At 57.8% G+C, this 19,019-nt stretch overlaps 1 protein-coding gene across 2 annotated transcripts; it reads left to right on the top strand.

Annotated features, from left to right (window-relative positions):
* The first annotated feature begins 728 nt into the window (after nt 1–728).
* LOC140902216 (osteoclast-associated immunoglobulin-like receptor) lies at nt 729–10,266 on the top strand. Of its 2 annotated transcripts, XM_073322068.1 has the most exons (9): nt 729–808; nt 919–954; nt 2,597–2,887; nt 4,500–4,838; nt 5,783–5,848; nt 6,499–6,627; nt 7,190–7,217; nt 7,772–7,821; nt 8,416–10,266. In XM_073322068.1, the coding sequence occupies exons 1-9, from the start codon at nt 778–780 to the stop codon at nt 8,724–8,726; spliced, it is 1,281 nt and encodes a 426-aa protein (XP_073178169.1). In that variant the 5' UTR covers nt 729–777; the 3' UTR covers nt 8,727–10,266. The 2 variants fall into 2 exon arrangements, with proteins under 2 accessions (XP_073178169.1, XP_073178168.1); XM_073322067.1 differs by lacking the exons at nt 729–808; nt 919–954 and adding an exon at nt 1,144–2,049.
* Nucleotides 10,267–19,019: the final 8,753 nt, after the last annotated feature.

Here is a 19,019-nt window from a genome sequence, read left to right as displayed (position 1 = left end):
AGTAGCAGAAACAGGACGTGAGCGCCGGCTCTGGGCAGACTTCCCCTTTCGCGGATTTATCCACTGCACCTTTATCAACTCAGGATCTACATTTACCCCTCTCTCGCCCCGCCATGGGGGCTGGAAACTGCAACCCCACCCAGCCGCCCGTCCTGTCTCTGTGCCACGTCACTGAGCTAAGAACGGCATCTGCAGCGATGGTACCTGGGAAGGAGGTTGGCCAGGCCCCTCCATCCTCATGCTCCAGGGTGAGCGCTGGGCCCATGTGGGTCAGGAAGGAATCTCTGCCCCGCTCCATGGGAGAGGGTTGTTTCATTGGGGGCACTGGGGGTGTGTGTGGTGGGTTCCCTCCTCTGCTCTGCTCTGAGCTGCTGCTCCAGGGAGGCTAGACGGGCCTGTTGGAAAAGGTCAGGGCAGCCTGGGCACTCTTGACACCTCCCGAGATTGCCCCATTCCCAGCTGGTCCCCAGACCGGGCAGCTCCCATGTGGGGCTGGGAGGTGATGGGGTGGGTGGGGGGACCAGGCAGCTGCAGGAGGGGATGTGGTTTGCTGGGTGTTGCAGGGAGCTGGCTTTGCTCTGACTGTGGTAGATTTGGGCTGGAGACTGCAGAGAAACCAGCTGATGGGGAAGAAAGGGGCTGAGCGCATCACGGGCTTCCTGGGGCTGCAGCCCCCGGCGCAGTTCCTCATTCCGCTCGCACTCGGGCCTCAGGCTGGGTGGAGCTGGGCACCAGGGTGTTGGTGGCAGCTCTGAGGGGCCCCCGACTGCCCCCAACATGGCGTCTGCTCTTACCGTCCTCTTCCTCAGTGAGTATCGGAAACAGCCAGGGCGTGTGGCCATGGAGGGGGGATCTGAGACCGGGTGCGGGATCCAGTTGCTCTGGGATCTGGTCACTAATGAGCTGTGTCCTCTCCAGGCTGCTGGCTGGCCGGGCACAGCGGGGCGTGGGAAGGTGAGTATCAATCTGTGGGGAGGGTGGTAACATCAAGGACGGGGGAGGGGATGCGTGGGGTGGGGAAAAGAGGAACTGAGCCCTGAACCTTCCCCAAAACTCAACCCAAATTCCCCCCCCCCCCCGTGAGCTCAGACCCGGCCCCGTTCTTCTGTGCTCCTCCTCCCCTGCCATGGAGTAACTAGGAGTAAGTAACCAGGTCAATTTAAATACCCACACCCTTTCCCAATCCGTAGGGCTCCGGGTGTAACTACTTCTGCAGGTGTGCAGGACCGTTTACCAGTGAAAGAGCCTTACCCAGGAATATCCTACGTAACCTCTATTAACAATCGCCAAAACCAGACGGCACACGCTACTCATACAGTGCTCACCACGCCCAATACGACAGGGGAACTTTTCTTGATGGCTGGTCAGGATCAGGCCCATCGGGGGGGCTCCAGTTTCTGCCCGGTGTCATTGGCAGAGCGTTGAGGTCTGGCAGATCTGATCTTTGGGGCTGTGTCCTGGAGTTGGTTCCCAAAGAACTTCCTTTTGGAGCCCAGTTTATACAGTGAAACTCGAGCCCTGCTTAGCTATATCTTAACCAATCACTAAAATTTCTCTAACCAATCCTACCCCACCACCTTAATTAATTTACACCCAGCAAAATTAATTATGTAACAGACAGAAACAATTAAAGAACCAGACAGACCACACAGACAAACAGCAGGGAAGTGGGGACCATAATGACAGAACAATAACGAAATGAGGAGTTCACAACCACAGCTATTGAGAAGTGATTTCTTGCCAGACAGGACGCTGTCAAACTCCGTTTTCTTTAACCATCTCAAGATCTGTTTCTTTATCTGGCGACAGTGGGGGCCATTAGGCCCGGGTCTCCTTCTTAGCAGCCTGGTATGACATTGTTTGAATGTCCTGTAGATGGAAATTGAGGATTCGACTTCCTGCTTCTCAGCTAAAGGCTGCTGCTCGGCTGCACTTTTAATCTGGTGGCAGATGAAGGCCTTCTCCTTACACGGGGTCTGATGAAGCAGACGGGAACCATCCCCTGGTTCAACGTCCTGCCCCACACAGGCTGTGAGGATCGGGGGGTAGGTGGGGCAGCACGTGGATTTTTTTCAGCTCATATAAACGCTAACAGGGTTCGTCCATGGGCTCTAGATCCCCTTGGGGAACTGAAACGTTCGGGGTCAGTGCAGCCATGGGAGAGAACCCCTCAGATCTTCCCCCACCCCCAGATCCACCCTCAGCTCCCTCCCCTGCACTCACAGCCCCACCCTGTCCCCAAGGCCTGGGGGAAGGTGGGTCTTGTGCGACTCCTGCCGGTCACAGACTCTATTTCCAACCCCGGGGGTATGGGCGGGCGGAGGCAGGGACAGAGCTGCAGGAGGCCCACCGCTCAGGGTCCCTGGCTGGCCTCAGGTGGGACCGGGTGGCGGGGACAGGTGATCTCTCATGCATCTGGGTCCTGAGCTACGTATGGGTGAACCCCCTACCCCCAAGTCCCATGGGCTGGCAGTGCCAACCCTGGTAGGAGACAGACTCCTAGAGAGGCTGAACGAGGGATGGACTGAATTGGGGTGGAGGGCGGGGTGGGGGACTGCGTCTTTCCTGTTTAACTCCTGTCTCTTGTTGAAAGCAGGGCGAGAATACCCCAAACCCACCGTGTGGGTGAGCCCCAGCAGGGTGGTCGCGGTTGGGGGAAGTGTCACCATCCGCTGTGAGGGTTCATACCTGGGCTTGGAGTTCGTTCTGCCTAAAGCTGGACACCCGAACCCGCAGGTGCAGACGGTGCCTGATGGGACCGTGGCTGAATTTCCCATCCCCAGTGTCGGCCGGGAAGATGGAGGGAGCTACACCTGCGAATATCACTCCATAACGGATGAGAATCGCTGGTCATATGTCAGCGACCCCATCGAGATCATTGTAGGAGGTGAGGGAGAGGCCGGGCTCAGTGTCCTGACTCCCAGCCCCTCACCCATCCCGACCCACAGGGGGTCTCTGCATCGATGGGACGCTCAAAGCCAGGCTCTGCCCTGAGCCCTGGGCCCAGCAGAGAGGACACCCGGCCGGGGAGCGGGGATGGAGTCACTGCGGGGTTCCCCAGCCAGAGGGGAGAAGCAGCGGCTGGAGATTCAGGGCTGAGGGATGGGGGATCCCTGCCCCCAGCGGGAGCTGCAGAGCAGGGGGGGCCTTTCCCAGGCAACATGTCAGTTATGGGGTGATGAGAGGAGCTGAACGTTATAAACCTCAGTGTATACTAGGGACTTGCACAGTCCCCTACAAGTCAGGGGTGGTGCTGTGCACAGAACCCAGGAGTCCTAGCCCCCATCCTCCCTGCTCTCCCCACTAGACCCCACTCCCCTCCCACAGCTGAGGAGAGAACCCAGGAGTCCTGGCTCCCAGCCCTCCCAGCAGAGAAGCCAGGGCGTGAATGGACCCTAGAGACTAGACTGGCCTGTCTCCTGCTAGGGAGCAGAGCTCTGGGTCCCCAGGGGCTGGGGTTGCTCCGTGTCTTATGTTGTTAGCCCAGAGCTCAGAGGAAACTGTGGGCCCCTGTGGAAAGGCATCCAGGAGCCCGTCCCCAGGGCCACCGGGTCTGACCCCCCACTGAGGCTGCGTGGTGAGGACGGGCCCCAGGACTGGGTGACGGGGCCTGCATCTCACGGCCTGTCTGCTTCCCCCTGCAGAGCCCAGCTACCCCAAACCCAGCATCTCCCTGAGGCCCAGCGGGGGGGTCTCCCTGGGGGGAGCCGTGGCCGTCTGGTGTTGGGGGCAGCGCTGGGGTGCGGCTGGAGAAGCGGTGGCTTGCTGGACACAGTGCTGGGCTGGGACCCAGGAGATCTGGCCCAGCTCCTGGCGCAGCCACAGACTCTGTGTGATGGGAGCACGTCGCGGTTTACAGAAGTGTCCTTCCTTGTGGTGGGGCCTCAATCTTGGGGGAATCTCAGGCCGGGCGCCCACAAACGGAGACACCCACCATTAGTGGAGACCTCTGCAAACACTGGCCTCAATAGCACTGGATCCCTTGTGTTGGGGGAGCATGTAGGCCCCCCCCATGGTCAGGGCCCCTTTGTGCCGGGCGCTGCATAAACACAGAGTGAAGAAACCATCCCTGCCCCTGGGAGCTCACGAAGGAAAGTGAATCTGACTGTGACTCAGTTTCCCCCTGTAGAATGGGGATAAAGACGCCTTGATGCCTCCCGGGGGGCTGACTTCCTTCCTGTGTGGGGCTCAGGCCCTGAAGTGGCGGGTGCCAGAGACCAGCCCACTCTGTGCTCAGGGCAGCCGGACACAGTGAACGAGGCAGGGGCAAAGGCCACTCACGGGCATATGAGGAGCCCAAGCAGTAGGGAGCCGTGGCTCGGTGTCTGTGGGGCTGGGAGCCCAGCTCGCAGGGCCGGGATTCTGGGCCGGGGGCTCTGGGATCTGGGAGAGAATCTCTGCCCGGGGCCCTGGATCTGCCCGTGGCTGGGGCCTGCCAGGGAGGCCGGGGCTGGGTGGGTGCCCGGGTCTGGCTCTCACAGCCTGTCTCCTGTGCGCAGATCCCAGCTTACCCAGACCCTCCATCTCTCTGAGCCCCACTGGGGTCACCGCCCCAGGGGCAGACGTCACCAGCCGGTGTCGGGGGCAGAGCCGGGACGTGAGGTTCTTCCTGCACAAGGCTGGAGACCTGAACCCGCCGCGACACATGGACCCTGCTGGGGACGGGGCCGAGTTCCGCATCCCCACCGTGGGCCGGCAGCACGGAGGGAGCTACGGCTGCAGCTACCGGCCCCGGTCAGAGCCCTTCGTCTCCTCGCAGCCCAGCCACCCCGTGCAGCTGGTGGTAGCAGGGGAGGGGCCCGGCTCCACGTCCCCGCTCCCAGCCGGACCCTCAGAAGGTCGGCACCCAGATGGGATGCTCAGAGCCAGGCTCTGCCCAGAGCCACAGGACCCCCGTGGACAGGGAGTGGGGACAGTGTCACTCGGGGGTTCCCCAACCAGGGGGAGCAGCAAGCAGCTCCTGGAGGATCATGGCTGAGGGAGGGGGGATCCCTGCCCCAGTGGGAGCTGCAGAGCAGGGGCCGTTTCCCAGGGGATGCTCCCGCCTGCCCCCGCACTGGGGACCCACAGACGAGTCAGGGCCCAGGGGCTGCCCAGCCAGCTCCGTCCCCAGCCAAACCCCCCCTGCACTCTGATCAATGCTGAGTCACGGGCAGAGGTGGATTTAGGTTTCCTGGGGCCCTGGGCCAGAGCAACGGGGGATCCCTCCCCACCTCTTCCACCTGCCGTCCCTCTCCTGTCCCGCCCCCTTGGCCTGCATCCCCACCTGGCCCCACCTCTTTCTGCCCCTTCCCCGGGGCCCCACCCCTATTCCACCCACGGTCCCGCCCCATTCTGTCCCCCCACTGCAGCCCCGCAACCCATTTGCTATTTTCTCCCCCCCGGCACTGCGGCCCCAAGACCAGAGAAGCTCTGGCCCCCACCTCGACCCGGGGGCGCAGCGGGAAGTGAGAGTCCCCCAGCCCCGAGGCCACAGCAGGTAGCGAAAGCTCCTCCCACCCCAGGGCCACAGCGGGGGTCCCGGTGCTAAGGCTTCCCCTGCCTCCCCCCCCGGCCCCCCGTGCTTCTGCAGGGGACCAGGGTCGGGCTGCTGTGGCTTCTCCCATTCTGCTCACCCGGCGGCCCGGGCTCCAGGGCCCCCCACTTGGCCGGGGCCCCTGGGCACGGGCCCCATAGGCCCAGTGGCTGATCCACCACTGGTCGCGGAGGGTGGGAGGTGATTTCTGAGTCGGTGTTTCAGCCCCTCCCCCATCCCTGAGAGACGCTGGTTCCATTCCCGCAGGGGGAACTGACCCGACCCAGCCTGGAGCGGTGCCGGATCCCACCCGCTTGGGTAGCGCGGGGCCAGGTACAAGGACTGGGGGGGAATCTATTGAGTCACAGATTGTGGGGCAGCTTCCCCCAGTGGTTGCCCAGGGGGAGGGATGGAGGCTGTTCACAGGGGCAGTGACTCCCCCCCAGCCTGATGGATTTGGGAGGGGAGCGAAGTCTCCTGCTCAGACTCTAACCCACTGCTAATGGGCAGCTGGGCCCATCAGTGACCATGGAGGGGGAGTACCCTGGAGCCCCCCGCGAAGCAGCCAGGAGCAGCCAGCATGGGAGGTGGGATACCAGGCTAGATGGGGCCATTGGCCTGACTCGGTGAGGCAATGAGGAAGGGGGTGAAATGCCTTAGAAATGATGGCCAGACTGGGTCAGACAGTGCCCCCTAGCGCCGTGCTGGTGCAATGAGGCCAGGCCTGACTGGTGGGGAGAGCGACCACTAAGGAGCCCTCCATCCCCTGCAGCCCAGCGCCCCCCTAGCACTACAAATCCCCCAAATCTTGCTTGCTCTGACCGCACTTGATGCCCTGGGGCCCCCGACATCCTCCCCATAGAATTTTCGGCTCCCTCTGCCCTGTGGTGTCCCAGCCCCTTGGGCGTCGCCTGGGGTAGGAGGGGGCGTGGGGGGGAACAGACCGGCCCCCCCGGCACTCACGGCCTGCTGCTGTTTCCCAGGCGGATCGGAATCGCCGGCGCCTTCGGGTCTGACCAGCCCCATCATCGCCGGGGCGAGCGCAGCAGCCACTGGCCTCCTCCTCCTCCTCCTCCTCGTGGCCTTCCTCTGCTTCCAAAAAACCCAAGCCAGTGAGTGCCCCCAACCGAGGGAAGGGTTAAACCAGCCGCTAAGCGTGGGATGAGGTGAAGGCTTGGATGGCAGACTGTGCTGGGAAAGCCAAGGAATGGGGTGGGGGCTCAGTAGGGGGTTTTGCTGCGTGGGTAATTGCTGTATACACACAGCTGTCCCACCCCAGAGGTGGCCGCATCTCAGCACTGGGCGTGGGGTCCCTGTATAATGAGCCCCGGGCACCATGCCTTTCAGGTACCTGGGGTGACAGAGGAGCCAACCAGCCTGTGGATTAGGTTTGTTATAAGGAGTCATTAACGAGGGAGGATTGGGGACAGGAAAAGCCCCCCCCCCCCCCCCCCCCGAGTTCATCTGTCCTTCCCCCCGGTGCATGCGACGGTGTTGCGCTGCCCCCTGCTGGTCTGGCCCAACCTAGCAGGGATCCAGGATTAGCCCCAGCAGCAGAGGGGACCCCCCCAGACTCCCCCATCCCTGCTGCCCTGTGGGGGGTGAGTGGCTAGGCGCTGGGCCCGGGGGCTCCCCATCGGCTCATGGGGGATTCCGGTTTGTGTCCTTCTGCAGGAAAAGGAACCTCAGCGAGACCCAGCAGGTAGGAAGGTGGCTCCTCCCTGCTCCCGATCGACCTGCCTGGGTCACAGGGCTCCTGGGTTCTCTCCCTGGCTCTGGGGGCGAATGGGGTTGGGAGCCAGGACCCCTCAGAGATGACCTGGGCCTGCTGACAGTGGAGGGGCACAACCCCAGAAGAGCTGGAGTCACACCACACCCCCCCGCCCCGGAAAGCAGTGCCCCCCATCCCCCGTGCAGCTCCCAGCTGTTCCTCTGCACCTGCCTCTGCCCCTCCCTGTCCACCGCAGCTCCCCAGCTCAGCTTCTCAGCGGGGAGGGGGCCCGGTGGCAGCATGTGACCAAGCAATCTGGGAGGGGTCATGTGACCCTGCAGGCCTCCCCCCCCACATGTCGCCTCTACCTGGGCTCCGTCTCCAGCTCTGGCAGGAGAGTGGGGTCTAGTGGCTGTGGTGGGGGTAGGGGGGGTTAGGGAATAGGATTCAGTGTGAGGGAGGATGGGGGGCTCTCTGGGTGTGTTGGGGACTCTCCCTGCAGGTGGGGGGATATGACATTTACAAGGGGATTTTCTCTCTTTTAGCACTAGCCCCTTGCGGGTGTTGAAGGCCCCAGCTCAGCAAGACCCCATCTGTGAGTAGCACACCCAAGGGGGTACCAAGGTGGGGCTCTGGGGAGGGGCGGGTCTTGTGGGGGCTCCACCCATATGGGGCGGGGCCTGATTCAAAGCTGCTGCTGGGTGGGACTAACGAGAAGGTCCCAGAGGTAGCTGGTGTCAGCTGAGCTTCTTGCCTCCCTCCCTACCAATTCCCTGGAGCTCACCCTCCCCTGCCCCTCATTCTCCCCCCCCCAGGCCTGGGGCTTTGTGGGTCCCCCCTTCACTTCTTCATCAGACCTTCCCAGCCAATGACCTGGGGGGAATCCCCATCCACTCCTGGCTCCCAAAAAACTGCTGTTTGCCGACAAAACTGTGTAATGTAGACGAGGCCTTAGAAACCTTCATCTAATTTCAAGCCTAAACTTGCTGATGGCCAGTTTATATCCATTTGTTCTTGTGTCCAAACTGGTGCTCAATGTAAATAACTCCTCTCCCTCCCTGGGCTTTATCCCTCTGATATATTGATAGAGAGCAGAGCAGTCGTATCTCCCCTCAGCCTTTTTTGGGTTCGGCGAAACAAGCCAAGCTCTTTGAGTCTCCTCTCGTAAGGTGGGTTTTCTATTCCTCAGATCATCCTCGTAGCCCTTGTCTGCACCTGCTCCAGCTTGAATTGATCTTTCTTGAACATGGGAGACCAGAATTGCACACAGTGTTCCAGATCAGGTCTCACCAGTGCCCTGTAGAACGGTACAAACGCTTCCCTCTCTCTATGGGAACTACCTCGCCTGATGCATCCTGCGACTGCATTCGCCTTTTCCACAGCCACATCACACTGGCATCTCCTAGCCATCCTGTGATCAACCCACCCACTCTCCTCCTCTTTTGCTTCCAATTGGTACATCCCCAGCTTATAGCAAAAATTCTTGTCGTTAGTGGATGATCCTGCACTTTGCATTGTTAAATTTCATCCCGTGCCTATTGCTCCAGTTTTCCAGGTCGTCCAGATCTTCGTCTGTACGATAGTCCGGTCCTCCTCCCGATTGGCAATACGTCCCGCCTTTTTGTCAGCCGCAAATTTTATGACAACCCGCCCAGTTTTTGTGCCAAGATCAGGAATAATGTGAAACAAGCTGGGTCCCAAGCTAAGTTCCCTGTTCGCCGTGCAGCGGTGTGGACGGACAGCAGCCCATTGAGCACCGTGACCTGCTGCTACTGGGGGAGGAGCCACTATTACAGCCGCCCGAGGGGGGCGCCCTAGGTGACCGGAGCTGGACGCAGCACTCCCGGCCTGCCCAGCGCCGAGCAGAGCGGGACTCTCACCGCCCGGGACTCGCACGCTGCCCCTCTCTTAATACAGCCTAAAGCTGCCTTTGCTTTTGGTTTTGCAACGGCATCGCACGGCTGCCTCATGCTGAGGGCATGATCCACCCCAACTCCCCGATCCGTCTCCGCCGAGCTGCTGCCAGGCCCGTTCGCCCCCACCCTGCCCTGCTGCGCTTGGTTTTTCTTCCCTACGTGCAGCACCTCTGTCGGCTTTGGAACAGTTCGGTGACGGGGTGCTCCACGCGCCACGCGGCTGGCGCCTCCTGCTGGCAGTTCTGGGGAACGGCTCGACGCCCCTTCCTACAGCTGCCTGCCATCCCTCCGCCTCTCTCTCTCTCTTGCTCCAGCAGCTTCTGCTGCCTCAGCCCTGCGGCCAGGTCATGGCGTGCGTGTTCCCCCGTTCAAAGTCTCCCTCCGCACCACTCCGGGGATGCCACCTGATGTACTGGGGTACCACAGAGCCCACCCGTTCCACCAGCCTGGGCTTCCTCACCCTGTCCTGCAGAGCCAGGCCCTCAAGCCTTCTCCAGCACACACACACACACAGGTAGGGACACACCAGCTGCGGAAAGACACAGACACTGAAATCCGCCCTGCATAGGAAAGCTTTCAGCTAAGGAATTGACCTGCACTCAGGTGCACACCCTCTCAGGGTGCAAACCCAAAATTGTTTTGTCTTGCGCTGCAGAGAACTGTACTGCATAAGCTAATTGAAATTTGCCTCCTCCCTCAATGTGGAGGAAGATATGCATAGCTTTGTCCCCCCACCCGCCAGTAATGAGTTCCACAAACTGGGTTTTGAGACAACAAAACAAGTTTATTAACTAGAAAGGATAGATTTTAAGTGATTATAAGGGATAGCAAAGAGATCAAAGGCAGATTACTGAGCAAATAAAACAAACATGCAAACTATAGTTTAATACACGATAGAAACTGGCTACAAGCAGTAATTTCTCACCCTCAATGTTGTTTTAAGCAGGTTGCAGAGTTTCTTGAAGACAAACTTGAAGCTCCAGGTATTCCTTTCACAGGCCAGACAACTTCTAGCCTGGGTTCAGTCCTTTCTTCCCCAGATCAGTTTTAGGTGTTTTCAGCAGTCAGCTTGGGCAGGGATTCAGTGAAGAACCAACCCTGATTATCAAAAAGAAAAGGAGGACTTGTGGCACCTTAGAGACTAACCAATTTATTAGAGCATGAGCTTTCGTGAGCTACAGCTCACTTCCTCAGATGCATATCGTGGAAACTGCAGCAGGCTTTATATATACACAGAGAATATGAAACAATACCTATTCCCACCCCACTGTCCTGCTGGTAATAGCTTATCTAAAGTGATTTCCAGCACAAATCCAGGTTTTCTCACCCTCCACCCCCCCACACAAATTCACTCTCCTGCTGGTGATAGCCCATCCAAAGTGACAACTCTTTACACAATGTGCATGACAATCAAGCTGGGCTATTTCCTGCATAAATCCAGGTTCTCACATCCCCCCCACCCCCATACACACACAAACTCACTCTCCTGCTGGTAATAGCTCATCCAAACTGACCACTCTTCAAGTTAAAATCCAAGTTAAACCAGAACATCTGGGAGAACCTGGATTTATGCAGGAAATAGCCCAGCTTGATTGTCATGCACATTGTGTAAAGAGTTGTCACTTTGGATGGGCTATCACCAGCAGGAGAGTGAATTTGTGTGGGGGGGTGGAGGGTGAGAAAACCTGGATTTGTGCTGGAAATCACTTTAGATAAGCTATTACCAGCAGGACAGTGGGGTGGGAATAGGTATTGTTTCATATTCTCTGTGTATATATAAAGCCTGCTGCAGTTTCCACGATATGCATCTGAGGAAGTGAGCTGTAGCTCACGAAAGCTCATGCTCTAATAAATTGGTTAGTCTCTAAGGTGCCACAAGTCTGCACAAGATCTGAACCCTGATTATCTCACTCCCCAGCCTTAAATAGGATTTACATAAGGCGGGAATCCTTTGTTTCCCAGTTTGATCCCCACCTCCTACAAGTGGAAAACTACTATCAGTCCAAGATGGAGTCCAGTACCAGGTGACATGATCACATGACTCTGCCGTGTCAAAGCAGCCATGAGTCAAAGGTGGTTTGGAGCATCCCAGGAAACGTCTGAGGAAGGTGGGAGGTTAGCATCTTCAAAATCCTATTGTTCCCCCTAACGGTTCATTGACCAACCAGCCAGACTCATGGCGTTTTGTGTGTGGGCGTTCCTCAGGTGTAAACATTTTTGTAATTGGTACATTAAAGTTAGGAATATTGACTGATACAGAAATGATCCATGCATACAAACAGGATAATCACATTCAGTAAATCATAATCTTTCCAATGATATCTTACATGACCCATCTTGCATAAAATACAACTTAGTGATGCCATATTCATATCAAAAGCATATCCCGATGGAGAATATGAAGTGCCACAACTGGGTCAGCGGGGATCGTACCCAAACACACCAGTCTGTGCTCCGGCGACAAAACCGGATGAAAGTCTGGTGACCCTGGGCTACTTCCTACTACAGTCTGGTTGGGGGTGGGGGGATTCTGCAGTCCAGGGGTCCTTTGTCTCCGTGGGGTACACTGCGGACGACAGTCCTGGCACCACGTCTCCAGGACTGGTTTCTCCCGGGGGCAGGGCACTCCACAGCACAGAGTCATCTCTGCATTCAGCAGCAGGCTGGAGACATCTGCCTCCTTCCCCTGCAGGGCCCTCCCTTTATACTTCCTGCCCCGCCCCGGTACTTCCGGGAAGGGGGCGGGGCACATTTGGCTCCACCCACCAGGGGGGAACATAGTGGTCCCTCGCTCTCAAGTCCAGAGGGAGGACGCTCTGCTCACTACACCCCGATTATGTGTGGAGCCTTCATTTTATCCTCCGTTTCTCAGTGTATTATGTGATGGTACGGCCAATGGATGTGCATTTCCTATACAATCAACGGATGCTCCTTCGACTGGAGTTGCAGGATTAGCGCAGTATAGGATAGATAAGTAGGTGTAAGGAGTGTGTATTAGGTATTAGTAAAGCACGGTTAATAGCAAGACCTACAGGCTGAGACCTGTACGATTTTAGCTTCGCCAGACTAGGCCAGAGGCTTAAGATGATTGCGTGACCTAGCAATAACCGCTAAGACCAAAGGTTACTGCATAAGATGTGCCAACAGGTGAGGTTATGGGAAAATGCCTGTCCTGACTGCAGGGTACCTGCCATGCGTAGCTGCGTGTGAGACAAAAAGGAACTACAAACAACCTAAGAAAAATCGGGCAGACCAATAATCACAGGGTGTGGAAGTGCAGCTAAGGAAAAGCGGGTTGACACCTTGTGACGAAGCGGGGGATTTTCTTAGTGTTGTGCATGAGTACTGTGCGTGCCTCAGTTTCCCCTGTGTGCGGCATGTGTAATGAGGTGGTGGGAGAGGGGTTTTGCTGGTGCAGAGGGCCGGGTGTGACCTCGCCTAGCAGCCTGGACCCCGGACAATGGCCTGGACATGATAGAACTTAGCAACCGGTGACCTGGTGGCCCAGCCTGTGTTGGGAGCCGGCCAGTTCTGGCCAGTGGGAGGACAAAGGACGAAGAGAGAGGGCCCGAGCTATTTGTTTTCCCAGAAGGAAGCCAAAGGGTGGAGGTGGGGCTGTGGGGAAGGTAATATAGGGGGGTCAGCTGGAAGGAAGTCACTTCTGTACTGGGGACAAAGAGGGGTCTGGCTGCACCTGGACTGGGACAGACCCACCTGGACTGGGACAGACCAGCTGAACGGTGCTGAGACTGGCCAGGCCCAAGCCCTTGGGCTTTGTCCAGACATTCAATAAACCCTCCTGTTTTACGCCGGCTGAGAGTCCCTGGGGGAGGCTTATGGTGAGAGCCAGGCGGGCTGGAGGCTCTGAGAGGTACAGTTCCAGGAGACGGTGGAACCCAGGGCTTAGCCCCCAAGAGAGAATGGACCCGGAGAAGGGCTGTTAGACGGAGGGGAGTTCCTCCCGGGATCCTACAGAGCCGAGAGAGCTTGCAGGGGCCTGTGAGTCTGTGACACACCTTCATGCATAAACGGTGAGGTGGCAAAATTTGCAGATGATACAAAACTACTCAAGTTAGTTAAGTCGCAGGCAGACTGCAAAGAGCTACAAAGGGATCTCCAGAAAGTGGGTGACTGGGCAACAAACTGGCAGATGAAATTCAGTGTTGATCAATGTAAAGTGATGCACGCTGGAAAGCATCATCCCAGCTCTACATATCAACGATAAGGCCTCAATTAGCTGTTACCAGGCAAGAGAGAGATCTGGGAGTCAGTATGGAGAGTTCTCTGAAAACTTCCACTCAATGTGCAGCAACAGTCAAAAAAGCCAGCAGAAGGTCGGGCATCATTAAGAAAGGGATAGATGAATAGCCTCTCTATGAATCCATGGTACGCCCACACTTTGAATACTCCGTGCAGATGTGGACACCCCATCTTAAAAAAGATAGACTGGAATTGGAAAAGGTTCGGAAAAGGGCAACAAAAATGATTAGGGGTCTGGAACGGCTTCTGTATGAGGAGATGTGACAAAGTGGGACTGTTCTTAATGTTTCCCCTGAATAGTGTGGGGGTGCCTCAGTTTCCCCTATGCAGTTCTTAAGTATCTAGGTGGTGCGGTAAGGGTGTATGATCATTGCAGAGCCCTAGAGGGCAGGTGTGTGCAGGGGTCTGGACACAGAGAATGGCCGACACCCTGTTTCCTGGCAACTGATGGCCTGGGCCCTTCCCCCATGCAAGGTGAGAGCTAAAGGGCTGGAGAACAAAGGAATCAGGTGCCTTCCTGGTCCGGGAAAGGGACAAAGCCCAGAGGAGGAGGGGCAGGAGGGAGTTTCAGTTTGGGGCTGGCTGGGACATGTAGTGAAGGGCAGATGTGGTTATCTGGCTCACTGCCCCCCAAAATGGACCCAGCTGAGGGGTCCCGTTCTCTGCACCTACAAGCTCTGTTTTAGACCATGTTCCTGTTGTCTAATAAACCTCTGTTTTACTGGCTGGCTGAGAGTCACGTCTGACTGCGGAGCTGGGGTGCAGGACCCTCTGGCTTCCCCAGGATACCCGCCTGAGCGGACTCGCTGGGAGAAGCGCATGGAGGGGCAGAGGATGGTGAATTCTCCGAGGTCAGGCCCAGGAAGGTGGAAGCTGTGTGAGCTGTTTGTCCTGGAGACAGGCTGCTCACAGAAAGGCGACTGCCCCAGAGTCCTGACTGGCTTCATGGGGAGCAGTTCCAGAGCATCGCCCAGGGACTCCGTGACAGGAGAAATTAAAACTTTTCAGCTTGGAAAAGAGACAACTAACGGGGGATCAGGTCGGGGTCTATAAAATCATGACTGGTGTGGAGGAAGTAAAGAAGGAAGTGTTGTTTACTCCTCATGAAACAAGAACCAGTGAAATTAATAGTCAGCAGGTTTAAAACAAACAAGAGGAAGTATTTTTTCACCCAACGCACAGTCAGCCTGTGGAACTCCTTGCCACAGGATGTTGTGAAAGCCAAGATTATAACAGGGTTCAAAAAAGAACTAGATAAGTTCATGGAGGTTACGTCCATCAATGGCTATTAGCCAGGATGGGCAGGGATGGTGTCCCGAGCCTCTGTTTGCTCGGAGGACGACAGAGGATGGATCACTTGATGGTTCCCTGTTCTGTACATTCCCTCTGGGGCACCTGGCACTGGCCAATGTCAGCAGACAGGATACTGGGCTAGATGGACCTTTGGTCTGACCCAGTGTGGCCGTTCTTATGTGTTAGGTGTAGTCAGAACTACAATATCAAAGAGGGAAGACACAAGGGAAACCCCAGCAGGAACCATCCCGCTAGCGACGCTTGTCTACTGAGAGGCCCATCGGAGCCGAGAACACCAGGGAGGATGTGAAGATGGCCACGGCTGTAATTGTTGCACAGGGTTTTGTAGGATTTCTCTCTGTAGGACTTTACTTAGCACTGGGGCTGACGGCCAGGGGAGAGCCCCCTAGTGACCTCTGCCCCCACTCCCTGCAGCACAGCGCCCCCAAGCAGTGCACTGGGGTATCAGGGCCAGCAGTGACGGCCAGAGGAGACTGCCCCTCTACTGAGCCCCTTCCCCTGCAGCATAGCACCCCCTAGTGCAGCAGGGGTATTGAGGCCTGTCATGGACTCCCAGGGGGTGCCCACTCTTGGCTGTGCGGTCCCTGGGGGGAACCCTCTTTAGTGCAACAGCCCTTCTCGGGGGTCCACTCTCTCTCGGGGGTTAGGCCCCTCTGCCTCCTGGAACTGCACCTCTCTGAGCCTTAGCACGCCTGTCTCTGCTGTGGGTCCCCGCAGGGAGTCCACTCGGTCTGGAGCCCCGGGGCCTCCACTCCCAGAGGGAATAACGCCCCCTGATCTCTAGCCCGGAGCGACTCTCAGCCAGCGTAACACAGGAGGGTTTATTGAGCATCTGAACGCAGCACAGGAAACTCTCTGTGCCTCAGGCCTGGCCTCCCTCAGCACAGCACATCCCAGTCTCCCCTGCATCCAGGTGGGCTCTGCCTGCTTCCTCTCTCCAGCCCCAAGCCCCCCTGCTTCATAACTGGGCATCTGATCTCACTGGCCAGAAGCCCGCCTCTGTTCATTGTCTTCTCTCCAGGTAAACAGGGTCGCCTAGGCCCCCTCTCCCCTCTTCTGTCCTCTGGCCCCTCTGGCTGGAACCAGCTGGTCCGGTTACCAGGATCCTCTCTCCTCAGCCCATTGTCCTCCCACTGGCCAGACCCAGCTGTGACTCCTGAGCTGGGCCTCCCGGTCACCAGTCGCTGGGGTCTCCATTCTCCAGGCCATTGGCCGGGGTCCCCAGTTCCCTCGCGGGTCCCCTGTACCAACCAACTCCCTCTCCCATCACCTCTAAACCAGTAACGTCCAGGGAAACTGAGTCCCATGCCCTCTGCATGCAAACCATTGAAAAACAAGGAGAAAACAAGAAAATCCCCCAACTTGGTCACACTTGGACGTGCTGTGCTGAGGGAGGCCAGGCCTGAGGATCCGGACGGGTTTGGGGCTGTGTTTCCCATCAGCACCGTGCACCAGGAGAACGACGGGAGCTACAGCTGCTCCTATCACAGCAGATCGGAGCCGTTCGCCGTGTCATCTCCCAGCGACCCCGTGCAGCTGGTGGTGAGAGGTGAGGGGATCGGCTCGGCGTCCCCGTTCCCAGCCCCAAGCCCAGCCAGACCCTCACAGGGGCTCGGTGCCAATGGGATCCTCAGAGCCAGTCTCTGCCCTGAGCCCTGACCCCGCAGTGGGGACGCCCGGCCGGGGAGCGGGGACAGAGTCACTGCGGGCAGCATAGAAGATCAGGGTTCGAAGAGACCTCAGGAGGTTCTAGTCCAATCCCCTGTTCAAACCATGACCAACCCCAACTAAATCATCCCAGCCAGGGCTTTGTCAAGCCGAGCCTTAAAAACCTCTAAGGATGGAGATTCCACCACCTCCTAGGGAACCCATTTCAGTGCTTCACCACTGTCCCAGTGAAATTGTTTTTCCTAATATCCAAAGGAGACCTCCCCCACTGCAACCTGAGACCATCGCTCCTTGTTCTGTCATCTGCCCCCACTGAGAACAGCCCAGCTGCATCCTCTTTGGAGCCCCCCTTCAGGGAGTTGAAGGCTGCTATCAAATCCCCCCGTCGCTCTTCTCTTCTGCAGCTGGAGGCCAGGGCTGGGTGGGTGCCCGGGTCTGGCTCTCACAGCCTGTCTCCTGTGCGCAGATCCCAGCCTGCCCAGACCCTCCATCTCTCTGAGCCCCACTGGGGTCACCGCCCCAGGGGCAGACGTCACCATCCGGTGTCAGGGGCAGCCACGGGACGTGAGGTTCTTCCTGCACAAGGCTGGAGACCTGAACCCGCCGCGACACATGGACCCTGCTGGGGACGGGGCCGAGTTCCGCATCCCCACCGTGGGCCGGCAGCACGGAGGGAGCTACGGCTGCAGCTACCGGCCCCGGTCAGAGCCCTTCGTCTCCTCGCAGCCCAGCCACCCCGTGCAGCTGGTGGTAGCAGGTGAGGGGCCCGGCTCCACGTCCCCGCTCCCAGCCGGACCCTCAGAAGGTCGGCACCCAGATGGGATGCTGAGAGCCAGGCTCTGCCCAGAGCCCTAGGATTCGCCTGGACAGGGAGCGGGAACAGTGTCACTGGGGGGTTCTCCAGCCACGGGGGAGCAACAGCTCCTGGAGATTTGGTGCCAAGGGAGGGGGGATCCCTGCCCCAGGGGCAGCTGCAGAGCAGGGGCCTTTCCCAGGGGATGCTCCCCCGGCTGCCCCCGAACTGGGGACACACAGAGGAGTCAGGGCCCAGGGGCTGCCCAGCCGGCACCATCCCCAGCCACAAACCCCCCGTCCCTGGGACTGACAGTAACGATCAATCGATGCTGAGTCACAGGCAGAGGTAGATTAAGGTTTCCTGGGGCCCTGGGCCAGAGCAAGGAGGATCCCTCCCTACCACTTACACCTGCCGTCCCTCTCCTGTCCCGCCTCCTCAGCCTGCGGCCCCGCCCATGGCCCCACCCCTTTCTGCCCCTTCCCCCAGTCCTTGCCCCTATCCCACCCTCGGTCCCACCCCATTCTGTCCCCCCACTGCAGCCCCTCAACCCATTTCCTACTTTCTGCCCCCCCTGTGACGAAGCGGGACTGTTCTGAATGTTTCCTCTGAATAGTGTGGGGGTGCCTCAGTTTCCCCTAGGCAGTTCTTACGTATCTGCGGTGGGAGGGCCGACACCCTGTTTCCTGGCAACTGATGGCCTGGCCCTTCCCCCCTGCAAGGTGAGAGCTAAAGGGTTGGAGAACAAAGGAATCAGATGCCCTCCTGGTCCGGGAAAGGGACAAAGCCCGGAGGAGCGGGGGCGGGGGGGGGGCTGGAGAGAGTTTCAGTTTGGGGCTGGCTGGGGACATGGAGTGAAGTGCAGACGTGGTTGTCTGGCTCACAGCCCCCCAAAATGGACCCAGCTGAGGGGTCCTGTTCTCTGCACCTACAAGCTCTGTGTTAGACCATGTTCCTGTTTTCTAATAAACCTCTGTTTTACTGGCTGCCTGAGAGTCACGTCTGACTGTGGAGTTGGGGAGCAGGACCCTCTGGCTTCCCCAGGACCCTGCCTGGGTGGACTGGCTGTGTGTGATGAAGTGGGACTGTTTAACTCCTTAACAGCTTTCACTTCATCTGAGACCTTGGGGTGGCCAAAGGGCACGGGCCACATAAACCTTCCCACATGCGGACTGCGAGTGCTATCGACCACCCCCAAGCTAAGGGAGGGTGTGAAACTGGAAGGGCCTGGTGTAACTCCCACCAAGGAACGGGAGAGATGCTGGGGCATCCATGGGAACATTGGTGGCCTCGAACTTCCCCAGGTCACCAGCTAAAGTGACCCCGCTCAGTTCGATCTCGAAGGGGGGAGAGATGTGACAAAGCGGGACAGTTCTTAATGACAGGTTTCAGAGTAACAGCCGTGTTAGTCTGTATTCGCAAAAAGAAAAGGAGGACTTGTGGCACCTTAGAGACTAACCAATTTATTAGAGCATAAGCTTTCGTGAGCTACAGCTCACTTCATCGGATGCATATCGTGGAAACTGCAGCAGGCTTTATATATACACAGAGAATATGAAACAATACAAAACAACAGTATTGTTTCATATTCTCTGTGTATATATAAAGCCTGCTGCAGTTTCCAGGATATGCATCTGAGGAAGTGAGCTGTAGCTCACGAAAGCTTATGCTCTAATAAATTGGTTAGTCTCTAAGGTGCCACAAGTACTCCTTTTCTTTTTACAGTTCTTAATGTTTCCTCTGAATAGTGTGGGGGCGCCTCAGTTTCCCCTGTGCAGTTCTTAAGTATCTAGGGGGTGGGATAAGGGTGTATGATGCTTGCAGAGCCCTAGAGGGCAGGTG

This window comes from Lepidochelys kempii, chromosome 23 (genome assembly GCF_965140265.1).
Source record: "Lepidochelys kempii isolate rLepKem1 chromosome 23, rLepKem1.hap2, whole genome shotgun sequence".
Classification (NCBI taxonomy): domain Eukaryota; kingdom Metazoa; phylum Chordata; order Testudines; family Cheloniidae; genus Lepidochelys; species Lepidochelys kempii.
Note: the sequence above shows the minus strand (reverse complement) of the source record. Positions and strands in the feature narration are given on the sequence as shown.